General features: G+C 37.2%; 1 protein-coding gene across 2 annotated transcripts in view; it reads right to left on the bottom strand.

The window, feature by feature from the left end:
• Positions 1-4,075: 4,075 nt before the first annotated feature.
• Positions 4,076-17,286, bottom strand: part of LOC126483800 (farnesyl pyrophosphate synthase-like) — a 60,207-nt gene continuing 46,996 nt past the window's right edge. For both annotated transcript variants that reach the window (XM_050106979.1, XM_050106980.1), the window contains one exon: positions 4,076-4,428. In XM_050106979.1, the coding sequence (XP_049962936.1) occupies positions 4,228-4,428 (201 nt within the window). In that variant the 3' untranslated portion in view covers positions 4,076-4,227. The remainder of the gene's footprint in view (positions 4,429-17,286) is intronic.

Below are 17,286 nucleotides of genomic sequence, written 5' to 3'. Positions count from 1 at the left end.
ACCATGAACCATTGCTGACAGTGTGAGGTGGTTTGGAGCTACCCATGCATCTCTGATGTCCTTTATTTGCACCAGTGCAACTGATTGCTGACACCTCAGTCAACTCTGACAAACATGCTGTAAGACCTTAGGGGAAACACTGTTCACAGACATCATTATAATATGGGCACAATGTCTAGCATAGAAAGAAAAACAATCAGAACAGCTAGGCAGTGTATGAAAGTTTTGCCGAGACCAAGTTGCAAAAACTGTGATGGTGCGGAGTTTGGGGCTTGACAAATAGGGTCCACTTGATTCCCACCTAGGCTGTGTCACATCCTTTCATCAGACAAACTATGTCATGCCACATGTGCTGATGATTAAGACGACACTTCTGTTATGTCATAACCTGTAAAAAAGGTAACTTGAGCTGCTTGAAAATCTTAGAAGCCCTGGCAATACACAAAACTTCAGCTAAAGGAGGATATTATTGTCTTAACGCTCGAGCATACACATCACTGTCCAGTTCTGATCTGATTATTACATCACGTATTAATGATTCTGCATATAATTTCCCACAAGAACAGGTAAATTTGCATTTTTTACTCACTCCCTCCAGATCCATAATCTATAATGTTTAACTATCCGATGTTGTCATACCATATTGGAAGAACTCTAATCAGCAGCCATCAAATGCTTTTTTAATTGCAAAATGTTCACATAAATGCAAGTGAATGTATGTTGGGGCAGCACTGATGGTTCAGATAAAGAGGTCAATTTTTGCACAACATGACAGAGCTCACTGTCTCTCTGGGCACTTAATTTCACTTGACTGGAAATGATGTGCTAAATGCTTTTCGTACACTTCCCAGTCCTCATATGTTTCACTGAATGGCTGGAAAGCCACAATTGCCAGAAGCAACTGAAAACATGCTGGACCTGTCAAGATTCTGTAAAAGCTCGTGTTCCTGACCCAGAGCTCAAAAACCTGCTTGTCCATCTCGATTGTAACACTCACCAAGCTGGCGTGGTAAGTGCCTTTCTCGCGCCGGTTGGGTTTTAGTTTCAAACAATCTTTGTCACCACTCGTCTGCTTCTTTAACAACATAGGTTTTACTGAGTGCCAATTAATTACAAAGAAATTGCAGAATATAATGGATCATGACTCTTCTTGAACTAAACAGAAAGAAAAGACTTTTGGAGGTCAATACCTCTTGTCTATTAAAGTACTCTGATGATTTACTGAAAAACATTAGTGCTGAAGAATAATAAGTTTCTCTCACTGGTAACCACTCTCCCAGTGCATACACATGCCTCAGTTCACTTATGGAAGGGATGGCATGCGGCCAAATGGAGAACGAAGACAGCATCATTTTAGGGAAATAGACATATCCATGTGCAAACCAAACACCGACGGTGGGGAATAACGAAGTCCAAATCAACATACAGAAAATGGACGAGTAGCACAAGGTCTTCGTAAATTCATCCACCAGAGACCATGTACCACACATCAGTGAGCAGAGACAAGTGAGTCTGTTACAGTCCATTTGAGCCCTTATACCTCCCGCTCTTGCTTACCCACGTAACCTGGTACGGGCAGATGTAACCTTGTGTGCAGCACCTAGCAACCTTGCCAGATGTATGCGTGACCATGTCGATTGATTTATCAATACATCCTGCATGATTATAAGAAAAACATTGTCCTGACATATAAAAACAAAAAGCAGAAATGGCAAACATCTCCAAAAATCATGTTACTAGACTAGCCAAAGATCTGAAACAAAAACATTTCACCAGAAACATGCAGTAAACCAGAAACAAAGCCCAGTTCTACTAAAAAGCAATTTTTACTAACAGTGTAGTCAGTGGAGAAGTAGTAAAAGCTATCAAGGAACTTATAAATATTATTCTGGAATTATGCACTGGAGTACATGCTATGTGAAATGTGGTAAGTTGGGGTGGCATGACTCAACTCTTACTTTTATTCAATACTTGAAATAAAGAATTTACAAAACTTCACACAGACTACTATCAGTTGTCATTATAGTGGCAAAGTCAAGATCTATTTAATAACCATTGTTTTCAAATTAAGCCAGTTTTGCAATCCTTCTGCTGACATTCTTCTTTATGGCTATTGAGAGTAAGAAAATGATTTTCTGCTTTATCACAAAAACATGAATCCATATCAATACAAACTTGACATGTTCAGTACTAGGAAGCATATTAAAAACAAACTGTGTAACCTATATACAGGGTGTTCAGAAATTCCCGTAACATATTTCTAGGAAACGTAGAGGGATGTGAGTAACCATTATTTTGAATTGGAACCTATGTCCGGAAACATAGTTTCTGTGCTACAACCACTTGAAAACATGTTGGTAATGCGACCACTTTTACAAGTAATTGATTAGGCATGATCCAATACATCACTTGTGTCACAATTTCACTCAACAGGCAAAGAGATTGCTCATGTACTCACTGACGAGTTCTCTTCAACATGCTGCAATACGGTCTCCTCCAATTCATATGTGCAGCATCTCCTTGGAGCACCACAGTCATGCCTGCTGATGGTGAAGTTACCCTTTCTTGAAGCTGTTGCGTACTTGTGGCAAAAAGGGTATGCAATAGCGACAGACATAATGAAGAATGATCTCGATAAAGGTGACAAGCAGCTCTTCCATTACCTTGAGCTTCGCCATTCAGAAGGATCATGTCAGTGTATTCTGCCAAAGTGTACTTATCCATGTTGCTCTAGCACTAACAGACATGTGAATGAGGCTCAAACCGAGTCAGAGAGGTCAAATGACATCAGCCGGTCTGATGTAACCACCCCCCACCATGACTAACCTGTTGCATACCTACGTAGCAAACATGTTTTCAAATGGCTGTAGCACAGAAATAGTATGTTTCTGGACATGGGTTCCTATTCAAAATATTATGTACTCACTCCCCTCTACATGTTCTAGAAGTTTGTAATGGTGATCTCCAACACACTGTATAGTATTGTACTATTCAATTTTCAAAATGTGCGATCACCTTTTCATAGGTATCTTTTGTTTGCCTCAATTTTATTTACTGATTTCTCTATTGCCCATGTTTGTGGAACACTGTAATACCTCCAGTGATTCATAGTGAATGAATGCCACCAGAAGAATAAAAGCACAGAAGATTCCATAGGATTTTGTCAGTATTCGTGGAATGTAGCAATGGTATGTGAACACGACAACATAATGTTACACAACCATATAACATCTTTCTCATATAATGAACTATCTGACTATCAAGAATTACACAGATATGTATTTATTTATTCTGATCTTCAATTACTCCATCTCCTCCTCCTCCTCCTCCTCCCCCTCCTCCCCTCTGTCTGTCAAACTACTACTTCCCCTTCTCTCTCCAAGTTATCACCCTAACCTTAATAGGAAGCTGCTGGTTCTTATGTCCACAGTATTTGTTTCCTAATAGTACATAATAAGTGTAATAAATTTGGTTGAAATTGATCCTGGGTTTATGAGAAGCCTTTCTACCCACGGCTTTGCCCACATATGCACATTTCACATGTATCTGTATTGAAAGTTCATTTTCAAACAGCTCAATGTTGATGCCACCATATCTCCATAACAATGAGTCTTACAATAATATAATTATACATCCAGTGTTATAGGTGGATCCTGTCTACAAAATGTGTTGCGAATAGAGTTACTAGTAAAGAAGTAATAAACTAAAATGTCATGCTTCATGTGGCAGTTTTACTGCATGAACAGCGAAGATGTAGTAAGTGATAAACTTTTTTCCTTTCATCATTTTGTGGGGGTTGCCAGTGAGAAAAAGTTTCATAAAGGTTTGAAACTGTGTGTAAAATTTGTTGCAAGTCACTAAGTGTTCTCATACTCAAATATTGGACAGATACAGTCTGGCTATTTGTGCTACTTTTCCACTCCCACGTGCACCCTTTGGCAGGCAGGAGGTTCTTACTCCTACAGCGATTATTTCTAGATAGTATGTGATGTGTGTGGCAAGTTTGGTCGAAATCGGTCCAGTGGTTTAGGAGGAAATGCAGTATCAATATATATACATTCATTTTTATAGTATGTACGGATATATAGATTCTTTATTTCACTTGTACATCATGTCAGTAACAAGCTGATAAAAACACTCAAATGATAACATCTTTAGACTCAAAGGAACAAGCACGAAATAAGCTGTATTTATACGTAAAAAAAATAATCTTTCCATCTAATACAGTTAACTTCCGCGTCTGTAGATCTTTTTCAGAAAACTTATGAACAAATGATGTGGCAACCCATGTGAAAGCTGCTGAATATTTCTATGAATGAAATTATATGTTTGATCTTCATACTCAGCAAAGACAGACTTAAGCTTTAGCTGGTCATAAAGCTCTTTTATCACAGCAATTTTTTCTTTGTCATCTGTAGCATAACATTCCTGAAACAAGAATATACATGTTTAGTTCTTTTATTGTATAAACTGTTTTATCATTTACCTGACATTTGTAAGCAGTGTTTCAAACACTAAAATAATGTGAAGAATCTCTTGCATTATAATCTCTGGCTACGGCTTCCAATGACTACCGCTACCATATCTATAAACAGGTTCTTCATAGCCCATTTTCAGATATTGCTGTGGACTGTGCAGCAAAGATTATAACTTATTTAAGGGAAGAAAGACAATAATCCAACAGCCAATATAAGAATAACATCTTGGCTATGGCCAATACACAAAAAATCAATTACTATTTTACCTTAAATTCCAGCATACTCCATAAAAATTTCATTTTCCTTAAAAAGAAATTACTCAGTGGCTCCTACTACACGCGAGTGCTCAACAGCTCCTCAAATTTTAGAGTTGGCAGAATATCAACATGAAGAGACATTTATTTATTTATTTATTCATTTATTTCGTACTAATCCTACATGTATAGAAAATATACAAGGATATTGGACATGGTTAAGTCTTTACAACATAAAATACAGTTTGTATTGCATTCCTAGGGACTAGATATTTAAGTAATTTAGCAAATAATCATATATACAACAAACATTAGAGTAGACATACAAAGTAGAATATTTAGTTGATTGGTTTCTAGGTACTCTGTCAGACTGTAAAAGAATGCTCAATTAAATATGCCTTTACTTTAGCCTTTTTTACTTACTGATTTAATATGGTTAGGCAGATTATTGTAAATTTTTATACCGATATGCAGAGTGCCTTTTTGGCACAGTGATGTTCTCACCTGCTTCATATTAAGATCAGATTTTTTTGTCTTGTATTGTATGCATGCATATCGTCATTTTTAATAAGATATTTGGGTGTCTATTAATATATTGTTTTATGAAAACTGACTTTCACAGATAAAAATGCAAGGAAGAGGGAGAATTGAAATTTTTTTTAACATGGGTCTGCATTATTTCCTATTGCTTACCCCTTCAATAATTCTTAATATTCTCTTTTGTATCCTGAAAAGTTTAATATTTGTTGTTGCATTGCCCCAGAAGATTATGCCATACTTAATTAGAGAATGCACATGGGAAGAGTATACTACTAACAGGCTGGTGGCTGGTTTTGATGCAACAACCTTTTAAGATCCTCATCATGTAGCACACCCCTACCTCACAGAGTCCCAGAAATTTTGTGCTGTCAGCATTTTCAAGAACTCAGTCCCTTAGTTCTATTTGTATATTTGGGTGGTCTTCTCTTTGTTTATAACTAGTTCGTTATAGCTGAACCACTGTTCTATGCCATTCATTGTTTAGATAGCAGAGTCTTTTAGTTTTTCTTCTGTTTTCCCATTAATAACGAAGGTTGCATCGTCTGCAAATTGGAGGGTTGTTTGACAATACTTGTTGTATATAAATTCATTGGCATAGTGGAGAAACAGAATGGGCCCTAATACTGATCCTTGAGGGACATTGTATTCCACATTTTCATATCCTGAATAGTAGCAGCTGTTTTTGTTATGGTCAGTATATTGCACTTCAACCACCTGTTTGTGTCCACATAGGTACGTCCTGAGCCACTCACTGGATATTCCTAATTGGTCAAGCTTCTACAGTAAGGCAGCTTTGGATAAATCAAGACACATTGTCTGTCACAAGCTCACTCTTGTCCAGTTTAGTATGGATTTCATTAACAAGTTCAAATATTGCACTCGCAGTTTAATATCCTTTCCTGAAACTATGCTGTGAGGGAGAGAGAATTTTATGCTTATTTAGAAAATCAGACAAGCTCTTATAAAATATTTTTTCTAAAATTTTTGAAAATACAGGCAGTAGGCCTATTGGCCTATAATTTGAAACGTCTTCCGGATTTCCTTTTTTGAGCAGTGGTTTCAGTTTTGCTATTTTTAAGCATGAAGGGAAGGTTCCTAATGCCAGTGAGCTGTTGCACAAGTGTGTGAAGTGTTCAGCTACGGCAAGACAGCATTTTTTCATAATCACATCTATTCCACATGAGTACCCTGTTTTCAGAGTTTTTATAACTGATAATATTTCTTCTGTATTTGACCAATGATGCAGACACATTTCTTATGCTATTGGATGATGGAGGTGGTATTTTGTTGTGTTCTTCCGCCTTACTTTCTAACTGTTCACTTATGTTTGCAAAATACTTAAAGTCTCTGCAATGTTTGATGGGCAAGAAATAATTTGTCCTTCATAACATAAGTTTAAGCTTTGCTTATCTTTTGAGATTTCCTGAAAATCAGTATTAAAATCTCCACATATGATCACTGTTTCATTGAAGTTTTTTTATAGTACCGGTATTTAAAGCTGCTTCTAGTTGATGACAGAAATCATTTAAGTTCCCATCAGGGCTCCTATATACACAGATGATTTAATTTTAATGTGGATAGTTCAAACTGCAGATACTTCAAAAAATCTCTCTTCAGCTAATAGTTCAATGGGTTTTATGTCACAATAGTCACTACCAGTTTTAGCAGATATACATGACCCTCCATGAATAGATGTAGTTCTAGAGAATGATGATGAAAGATTGAAGTCTGCATGTTTTGTGACTGACATTGCATCTTTAGGTAGCAAGTGTTCAGTTACACACACTACAGAAGCGTCTTTTTTAACTCATCAGTAAATAAAATTTTAAGTTCACTTAATTTGTTTTGCAATGATTGGACATTTTGGTGAATCAGCATGAAATTACAAGATTTTTTAGACTTTGGCATATTTAATTGATTGATTAGCTTTATCTTGTCAATAAAACATTGTTCAGGTGTACTGGAAGTACTGTTTTCCTTTGCTCTACTACTATTATTCTTCTATTATCACCTGCTGCATAATTTTCTTCTGTATTTGGCTCCCCTGTTACTTGTTCAGCTGCTTCAGTTGTTGATTCTGCTGCTGATGTTACTGTTGATTTTGCTGCTGGTGTTAGAGCTGGGTCAGCAATTGATACAGCTGTTACTGCATTCACTGTTGTTCCTGTGACTGAAAATTGGGGGGGGGGGGGGGGACCTTGTTTCTTCTTTTATTGCCGTTGATGTTAGTGACTAGAGCTCTGGTTGGCATTGCTTCCTTTCAATATTTGGGGGGAGGCGGGGGGCAGACCATGATGACTTTGCTTTTGAGTGTTTGATGCCTCTTGTTGATAGTTTCTATTATTTTTTTGACAAACAGTTTTTCCCTGTGTTGTTAATGTGCAATCCATGTAATGTATGAAATCTGCGCCCAATATCACTAACATTTATGAGTTGTACATTTCTGAAATGTTTGCAAAGGAATGAAATTTGTTGGTAGGCATTGATTATTTCTTTATTTATGCATGACCGAGATGATAAGTCATGCCAATGTGGGATGTTCAGCACTAAAACATTTGTGTGTGTCAACTGTCCTAAGCACCTTTTTAGTTCTCGTTTTGATATGCGAGTTTAGTTTTTGTATACATCATTTGACCTACCAAATAGCACAAAAAAGTATTCAGAAGATAAGTCAGCAACATCTGTTGATCGTACATGCTTTCAAACTTCTGACATAAAAGCACCAGGCTTTATATAAGCGATTGTTTGTACACTGGATTGACCATTCAGAAGGTGAGCAAATCCATGACCATGACTGTCTGCCATAACAATTACTTTTTTTCGTTCGGGTTTCTTTGCATGTTTAGAAGGGCTGCCAGCGTTCCAGCCAAAACATTTGGTATCAGTGCTGAACAAACACTTGATTTTTAAGTCACGCAAGTGTTCAGATCTTTCAGACTCTCTTCCTTCCATAATAGTAACCGAGTTGTTAAGCATTCTTTTGGACGTATCACTCCACGTATTTGTAGTTTCACATTCAGCTTGAAAGTGAGTTTTATCACATAGACAATGTTTCTTATCTTGCACAGCTGACTGCACACTGAATCTGCTTGTGAATACGATATTAGGTTCATTTAACAAGTTTTGCTGAGAATGTGGCACTCTGATTTTCACTTTGCCTGGAATTTCAAGGTTACTGTGAGGCAGGTTTGCGGTCAGTTCACACTTTTCAGATGTAAGTTTTTTTAGTTCGCTCATTAGTACATTAATGGTTAGTTGCAGACTCCTTATACAATCATTTATCTTTCTGATTTCATCACTACAATTTGCGTGCACACACTGTTTTTATAGGTATAATTTCCACATTTTTTCGTAGCAAAACACTAGCTGCCATATTGATACCACTTGATGTACATTGGATATTGTCAGGGATGTGACTTCATAAAACCACACTTGTTTGACTACAAATAAAAGACAAGTCACTGAGTACCACAGGCTTTCGTATAATGCTCTTGGTAAAGTGATACGTTGCCTGATGTCTACCCCGCCAACAAACAATGATCACCACAGTGAAAGCATTTATTATTAGCTAATTTCTTTAGAAGTGTAAACTGTTTGGACATTTATTATTGTCTGTGCATGTAAATTGGGAAGGATGGGCACCGTGCATCTCCAAGGTGGGACGACAAAGATGGAAGTTTTCTAAGCATTATAGCAACTGCTGGCTTGGCAGCTATACTGTGCTATGACATCCCAGCTCAGAGAAGTATGGTGCCCCAGCAAATAAAGGTGCCTTCTTGACAAGAGTGCTGACATCACAGAGGACACAAGACAATGTTATCTTGCATACAACATTGTAACTGAAGACTCACTATAACTGCATTGAGCAGATGAGCTTTTTGTTATTTGGTAGACTTTTGGGACTTGATAACAGTTTACAAATTCCAGAATAAGATAGGTTGCAATGGTGACAAAGTCCATATCAAGAAGAACTACACAGTGTGTCTGAACAGTATTTCAAGTGGCAGCAATTCAAAGTTTAATAGTAACATCAATCGAAATCTGAACACACGCACTATTTGAGACATAAGGGAGCGCGTCATTGTGATGCTCCAAGTGCAGAATCTAAAATACTTTTGTGCCGGAAAATCAACAAAATCTGTATAAGAAGAATATATTAAATACTAATCAAGTACAAATTAACAATTATTGGAGGAAGACTTCATTGACAAATATTGCTGTTATCCTTAGCAACTTGGGCAATAGCTGAAATATTACGACGAAGTAGAAGAATGTGTGTGTCACTGAATAACTTATAAATAAGTGACAATAATGGCAGCATCTGCCACTCTCCAACCTCCAGTAACACAGTTTGCCCATCATAGCAATCCAGCTTCTCATCAGCACTGCGACACGAAGAGCTACACAAGAAATTTTGGTGAGCAGTATTAAAACCAACTTCAATTTTTTTCCTTTTTTGTGATCTGTTTCGTGCGGCAAATCAGGTGTTTTAATTACCAAAATCATTTTTGTAACATTCCAATGGATATGCACAGACAGTCACTGGCAAGAGAAGATGAGTACTACACTGAGTACTTTGTAAATGTTTGCTGTGTTCACCCAGTGTATGGTGCAACTTACAGAAGATTTATTTGAAACCTTTAGAGAACAAGTACCTGCTGAATTAAAGGCCGTTATCACAAGTGTAAAGGCCCAAGATGAAGATTTGATCACTAAGTTACATACAAGTATAGAAAAATTTAGTATTGATCGAGTGCGTGGAGACGGAGGCAAGTGGATAGTGAATACAGGAGGATTTTAAGAACAAAGCACGTGTTGCAAGGATAACTCTCTTTCAAGCTGGTGTTCGGCAGAAGGATCCAGACAACACGTGTTGTGAAGGAGCAATTGAAATTAAGAGCATGTTGTGCTCTGAAGTGTGTTGTGCCGCTGGATGGTGAACAATCCTCCTGGCCACAGTCTGGCAGTGGCCATTCATTCAAGCAGACAGCTATTTGGTGGTCATGTGTGTATAAAATGGCGCACAGAAATTGCAGCTGAGCTGGTGTACAACACGACTGCTTTCACATGCAGCCCTACCTCTTACAGAGTTGAACAAGCCTGTGATGGGACTGGTGCAGGAAATGCTGCATGGGTATAAGATCTTCCACAGGGATATGAACCTTGTGGCAAAGGTTTGGGAAAGGGTGTTTTATGAGTGATCCAGGATTTGTAGTTGGCTCTTGGGAGTGGTGTGAGGATTTGGGATGTGTGATGATATGGCATGGGAATCTATCAGTGGACTAGGTTCAGAGGATATTGCCTGAATTTGGAGGGCTTAGTGAGACCTTCAGCATAGTGGGATCAGGGGAATTCTTGTCAATGCTGTTGCGCTGTCCATGGGTCCAGACATGATACAGACAGAGTGAGAAGTAAAGATAGTTTAGTAGGAAGCAAATGTTGAGGTTGGGATGATGGTTTATGAATGTTGTAAGGTTTGACTAGGATGTTATGAGGTTACAAGGGTGGTGTATAGCAAAGGTGGGCAGTGGGGATAGGATATGAGGAAGTGTGGATCTCATTTCAGGGTTTGACTCAAGCAACTCACAGCTTTGGTGGAGTAGAGTATTGAGGCATTCAAGATCTGAACAGTCAAAGGGGACAATAGGGGTGCTACTGAGTTTTTTGGAAATGGCAACTGCATTAGTGTGGGTGTGAGACGATACTGTCCAGTGAATGAGATCTGTGGGATAATTGTGGGAGAGGCAAACTTGTGAGACAATGTTGGTGTAGGTGTTGAGATATTCAGTGGTGCAGCAGATACATTTTGTATGGATGCCTAACCTGTTGGGAAGGGACAGTTTGATGTGGAAGGGTTGGTTTTATATGGACTGAGATGTGGATGTGAGGGTCAGTAATGCGAAGTTTGTAATGAAATTGGGCATTGCCTTACAATCAATTTTTAGTAAACCACACAATACACCACCATAATGAACAACTTGATACACTTATATGTTGTTGTTGTTGTCTTCAGGCCAAGATCTGGTTTGATGCAGCTTTCCATGCTACTCTAACCTGTGCTAGTCTCTTCATCTCTGAGTAACTACTGCAACCTACATCCTTCTAAATCTGCTTAGTGTATACATTTACCCTCCAATATCAAATTGGTGATCCCTTGATGCCTCAGAATGTGTCCTACCAACTGATCCCTTCTACTCAAGTTGTGCCACGAATTCCTCTTCTCCCCAATTCTATTCAGTACCTCTTCATTAGTTATGTGATCTACTATTCTACTCCTATAATATTCAGCATTCTTCTGTAGAACCACATCAAAAGCTTCTATTCTCTACTTGTCTACGCTGTTTGTTGTCCATGTTTCACTTTCATATACAAATACTTTCAGAAAAGACTTCCTGGCACTTAAATCTGTACTCGATGTTAAACTTCTCTTCTTAAGAAACGCTTTTCTTTCCATTGCCAGTCTGCATTTTATATTCTCTCTACTTTGACCATCATCTGTTATTTTGCTCCCCAAATAGCAAAACTCTTCTATTAGTTTAAGTGTCTTATTTCCTGATCTAATTCTGTCAGCATTACCTGATTTAATTTGACTTCATTCCATTAACCTTGTTTTGCTTTTGTTGATGTTCATCTTATACCCTCCTTTCAAGATACTGTTCAACTGTTTTTCCAAGTTCTCTGCTGTCTCTGACAGAATTACAATGTCATCAGCATATCTTGATATTTTTATTTCTCCTCCCTGGATTACAATTCCTACTCCAAATGTTTCTTTTTTTTTCTTTACTGCTTGCTCAATACACATTTTGAATAACATCAGAGATAGGCCACAACCCTGTCTCACTCCCTTCTCCATCACCGCTTTCCTTTCATGCCCTTTGACTCTTGTAACTGCCATCTGGTTTCTGTAAAAATTGTAAATAGCCTTTAGCTCCCTATATTTGACCCTGCCTCCTTCAGAATTTGAAAGATAGTATTTCAGTCAACATTGTCAAAAGCTTTCTCTAATTCTACAAATACTAGAAACATAGGTTTGCCTTTCCTTAACATCTCCTATAAGGTAAGTCGTAGGGTCAGTATTGCTTCACGTGTTCTATATTTCTACGGAATCCAAACTGATCTTTCCACGAGGTCAGCTTCTACCAGTTTTTCCATTCATCTGTAAAGAATTTGTTTAGTGTTTTGCAACTGTGAATTATTAAACTGATAGTTTGGTAATTTTCACACCTGTCACCACCTGCTTTCTTTGGAATTTGAATTATTATATTCTTCTTGAAGTCTGAGGGTATTTCACCTGTCTCTTCCATCTTGCTCACCAGATGGAAGAGTTTTGTCAGGGCTGGCTCTCCCAAGGCTATCAGTAATTCTAACGGAATGTTGTCTACTCCCGGATCCTTTTTTTGACTTAGATCTTTAAGTGCTCTGTCAATTCTCCACACAGTATTAATCTCCCATCTCATCTTCATCTACGTCCTCTTCCATTTCCATAATATTGCCCTCAAGTACATCGCCCTTGTACAGATGCTCCATATACTACTCCTACCTTTCGGCTATCCCTTCTTTGCTTAGGATTCGTTTACCATCTGATCTCTTGATATTCATACAGGTGGTTCTCTTTCTCCAAAGGTCTCTCTAATTTTCCTGTAGGTGGCTTCTATCTGAGCCCTAGTGATATATGCTTCTACATCCTTACATTTGTCCTCTCGCCATTCCCGGTAAGCCATTTTCACTTTCTGTTGATCTTATTTTTGAGATGTTTGTATTCCTTTTCGCCTGCTTCATTTAATGCATTTTTACATTTTCTCTCATCTATTAAATTCAATATCTCTTCCGTTACCGAAGGATTTCTACTAGCCCTCGTCTTCTTACTTACTTGATCCTCTGCTGTCTTCAATATTTCATCTCTCAAAGCCACAAATTCTTCTTCTACTGTATTCCTTTCCCCTGTTCTTTTCAATCATTTCCTAATGCTACCTTTGAAACTCTCTACAAACTCTGGTTCTTTCAATTTATTCAGGTCCCATTTCCTTAAATTCCCAACTTTTTGCAATTTCTTCAGTTTTAATCTACAGTTCACAACCAATAAATTGTGGTCAGAGTCCACATCTCTCCCTGGAAATGTCTTACTGTTTAAAACCTGGTTCCTAAATCTCTAGCTTACCATTACATAATCAATCTGAAACCTTCCGGTGTCTCCAGGTCTCTTCCACGTATACAACCTTCTTTCATGACTCTTAAACCAAGTGTTAGCTCATGATTATGTAACGCTCTGTGCAAAATTCTACTAGGCAGGTTCCTCTTTCATTCCTTACCCCCAATCCATATTCACCTACTACTTTTGCTTCTCTTCCTTTTCCTACTATCTAATTCCAGTTCCCCGTGACTATTAAATTTTCATCTCCCTTAACTGTCTGAATAATTTATTTATCTCATCAAACATTTCTTCAATCTCTTCACCATCTGCGGAGCTAGTCGGCACATAAACTTGTGGTAGGTGTGGGCTTGTTTCTATCTTGGCTACAATGATGCATTCACAATGCTGTTCACAGTAGCTTATCCGCATTCCTATTTCTTTTTTTAATTAATTATTAAACCTACTCCTGCATTACCGCTATTGGATTTTTTATTTATCACCCTGTATTCACCTGACCAGTAGTCCTGTTCCTCCTGCCACTGAACTTCACTAATTCCTACTATACCTAACTTTAACCTATCCATTTTCCTTTTTAAATTTTCTAACCTATCTGCCCGATCCAAGGATCTGACATTCCATGCTCCAATTCTTAGAATGCCAAGTTTTGTTTCTCCTGTTGATGACATCATCCTGAGTAGTCCCCACCCAGAGATCCGAATGGGAGTCTATTTTACCTCCGGAATATTTTACCCAAGAGGACGCCTTCATCATTTAACCCTACAGTAAAGCTGCATGCCCTTGGGAAAAATTACAGCTGTACTTTTCCCTTGCTTTCAGCTGTTAACACTACCAGCACAGCAATGCTGTTTTGGTTGATGTTACAAGGCCAGTTCAATCAATCATCCTGACTTGCCCCTACAACTACTGAAAAAGCTGCTGCTCCTCTTCAGGAACCACACATTTGTCTGGTATTTCAACAGATGCCCCTCTGTTGTCATTGCACCTACAATACGGCTATCTGTGTCGGTGAGCAAGCAAGTCTCCCTACAAATGGCAAGGTCCATGGTTCCATGAGGAGAGGGCGGGGGGCATATAGAGTACAATTTATCAGGTCTTTGTTTTGTTACTTACTAGTAGCAAGCCATTTATATTAATTACACATATGTATCAATACAAAATGCGTCTGCCTTTAAATAATGTTAACTCAAGAATATTTTGTATAAATTGCAGTTTGGGAAATTTCTTTATTATAATACATTATTAATTAACATCACTATATCACTGATAATTAGAACTTTTGTATATGATAACATGAAAAACAGTGACAAGTGAAATCCTTTTCTCATTAAAATATTGGAATTGAGACCACTGAAATCAAAGATATGTACACAATTGTTAATATCAAACAAGATTTTAAAAAATGAGTTAAAGAAGTCTAAAACTTAACATAAATAGATTATGTTAATGCTGCAAATTTAATTCAAAATTGTATAAAAAAAATCACTTTTTGAAAAAACTGTCAATGACTTTAGAGTAAATTTTGCACATGCTCTTTGCTATAAAGCTTTTTGGCACAGCAGTAATTGTATGTTCGAGTGTGTGTTGTGTGAATGCATTGAAAAAGTACTGTGTATAAACAGTTTTAAGATGATGTGAAATTAGCAAAAGAATGAATAAAATTTATGGAAGAACTAATTTAAATGGCTGTGACAAATTAATTTATGAATTATATATGGAACTACTCCATACCTAGAAAAATCCTCTTTTTGCAAAAAGCAATCCCCAAAAGACAACTATGCCAACAACGAGAATGACAAACAGTGGACAATCAGCACAAGGCAAGTAGAAGAAATATTTACTTTATAAGAAGGTGGCTTTCAAAATATATTTTCTAATTTTTCCACTTTTTCATCTCAAAGTATGAGAATGCTGAAGGCAACCAAATAACATAGGCAATTAGTGAGATTTGGTAACTAATAATAATACAATTATTTTCAAGCAGCAATAATAAGAGGGTATTGGATCAGAGCAAGGGTAAATAAATGAAATGTATTCTAATTAAATGAGTATGTTGCATGAATCACGACAGTTTAACATGTACTGAAACACACATGAAAACAACAATGGATTAAACATGCAACACTGATGACTGTAACCACAAACTGTGACATGTGAAGATAAGTACCACAGATATAAAACCATTTAATAGTGTAGTACTCTTTTTTTTTAATGCAAAAAGTGAACTGATAACCATGACAGAAACAGAACCAGAGGAAGAGAAAGTCATACCTTCCGGACTTGGGGGATATAGACACCGCTATTAAACAAGAGGAAGAAATGGCCGACAGAACAAATAAATTTAGATTCGGTAAAGATGTCTGTGATGATATGTCAATTTATGTTACATAGCAGAGGACAAGTGAGCCAGTTGATAACTGGATAACTACAGAACAATTTCAAACTTTTCAACAATCAATTACTGAAAGTAAAGAACAGACTACTGTCACCCTTGAACAGTCTACAAGGGAAAAAATAAAAATATTGTAAAACGAAATCTGTTGTCTCGGGTAAGGGCTGAAAAAGTTATGAGTACAAGTGGTACAGAGGAAAATGGTTTAAGCAGAATCTAGACTGATCAATGAAATCAGACTTAATAATAGAAAAATAGGCAGTAAACAGACATGAAAGTAAAGTTAATGTTAAGAATATTCTTGCTAAAACCAAAAATGTAGTCAAGAATGTGAACTGAGTCTAATATTGTCAATAATATTGAAAACTTGTGTGTTTGATGTAGTTAGGACATATGAGAATGTAGTTAACTTCTGTAATGATTAAGTAGGCATTGTTGATGTTAGGAGTGATGTAGATGATGCAGAACTGGGTATAAACTATGTTCTTGTTCTCAAAGAAGAGTTTTGTGTGAGGAAAGCGAAAATGTGGTATATGAATTTTCAGAAGCAGACAAGTTTTTGAGACCGAACACAGGAAATTATTAAAAACCTGTTATATTTAGAGAATCAATCTGGCAAAGATTATCTAAATTTTGTAAACAATTGCAACTTGACTGATAGGAGAAGCACTCAAATGTATTTTGAAAACAGTTTAAACTTAATAGAAAAGAACTCAATGCACACATAGCAAACAACAATAATTTATATGAAATAATTTATATGAAACTTCCTGGCAGATTAAAACTGCCAGGAAGTTTCATATCAGCGCACACTCCACTGCAGAGTGAAAATCTCATTCTGGAAACATCCCCCAGGCTGTGGCTAAGCCATGTCTCCACAATATCCTTTCTTTCAGGAGTGCTAGTTCTGCAAGGTTCGCAGGAGAGCTTCTGTAAAGATTGGAAGGTAGGAGACGAGGTACTGGCAGAAGTAAAGCTGTAAGGACGGGGCGTGAGTCGTGCTTGGGTAGCTCAGTCGGTAGAGCACTTGCCCGCGAAAGGCAAAGGTCCCGAGTTCGAGTCTCGGTTCGGCACACAGTTTTAATCTGCCAGGATGTAGTAATACTTGTTGGAAAATCCTTCAGCATTATATTTAACTTTGTATAATACAAATTGTCTTTTGAGTCTTTATAGAAATAGTACATTTTCTTACATTATGAATGATTTTTGCACTTGACTTCGTGATATGATCTGTAGATAATAATAGTGTATTTAACTTTTAACACACATTGATTTTCTGCTTAATATGCTATATTTGCTCAACAATCTATAAAAGTTCTATTTCAATCCCAATTATCTTATGATGTTCAATGTGGAAATCTACATCGCATGTATCTGAGCACTAATGAGAAAAATTATTTGATGATGATACCTTCTGTAGTGTAGGTTCAGTAATCAAAAGCCTGTTATACATGAGAATATGTTATACAAGAG

This window comes from Schistocerca serialis, chromosome 6, assembly GCF_023864345.2.
Source record: "Schistocerca serialis cubense isolate TAMUIC-IGC-003099 chromosome 6, iqSchSeri2.2, whole genome shotgun sequence".
NCBI classification, from domain to species: Eukaryota; Metazoa; Arthropoda; class Insecta; order Orthoptera; family Acrididae; genus Schistocerca; species Schistocerca serialis.
This window is presented reverse-complemented; position numbering and strand designations above follow the sequence as displayed.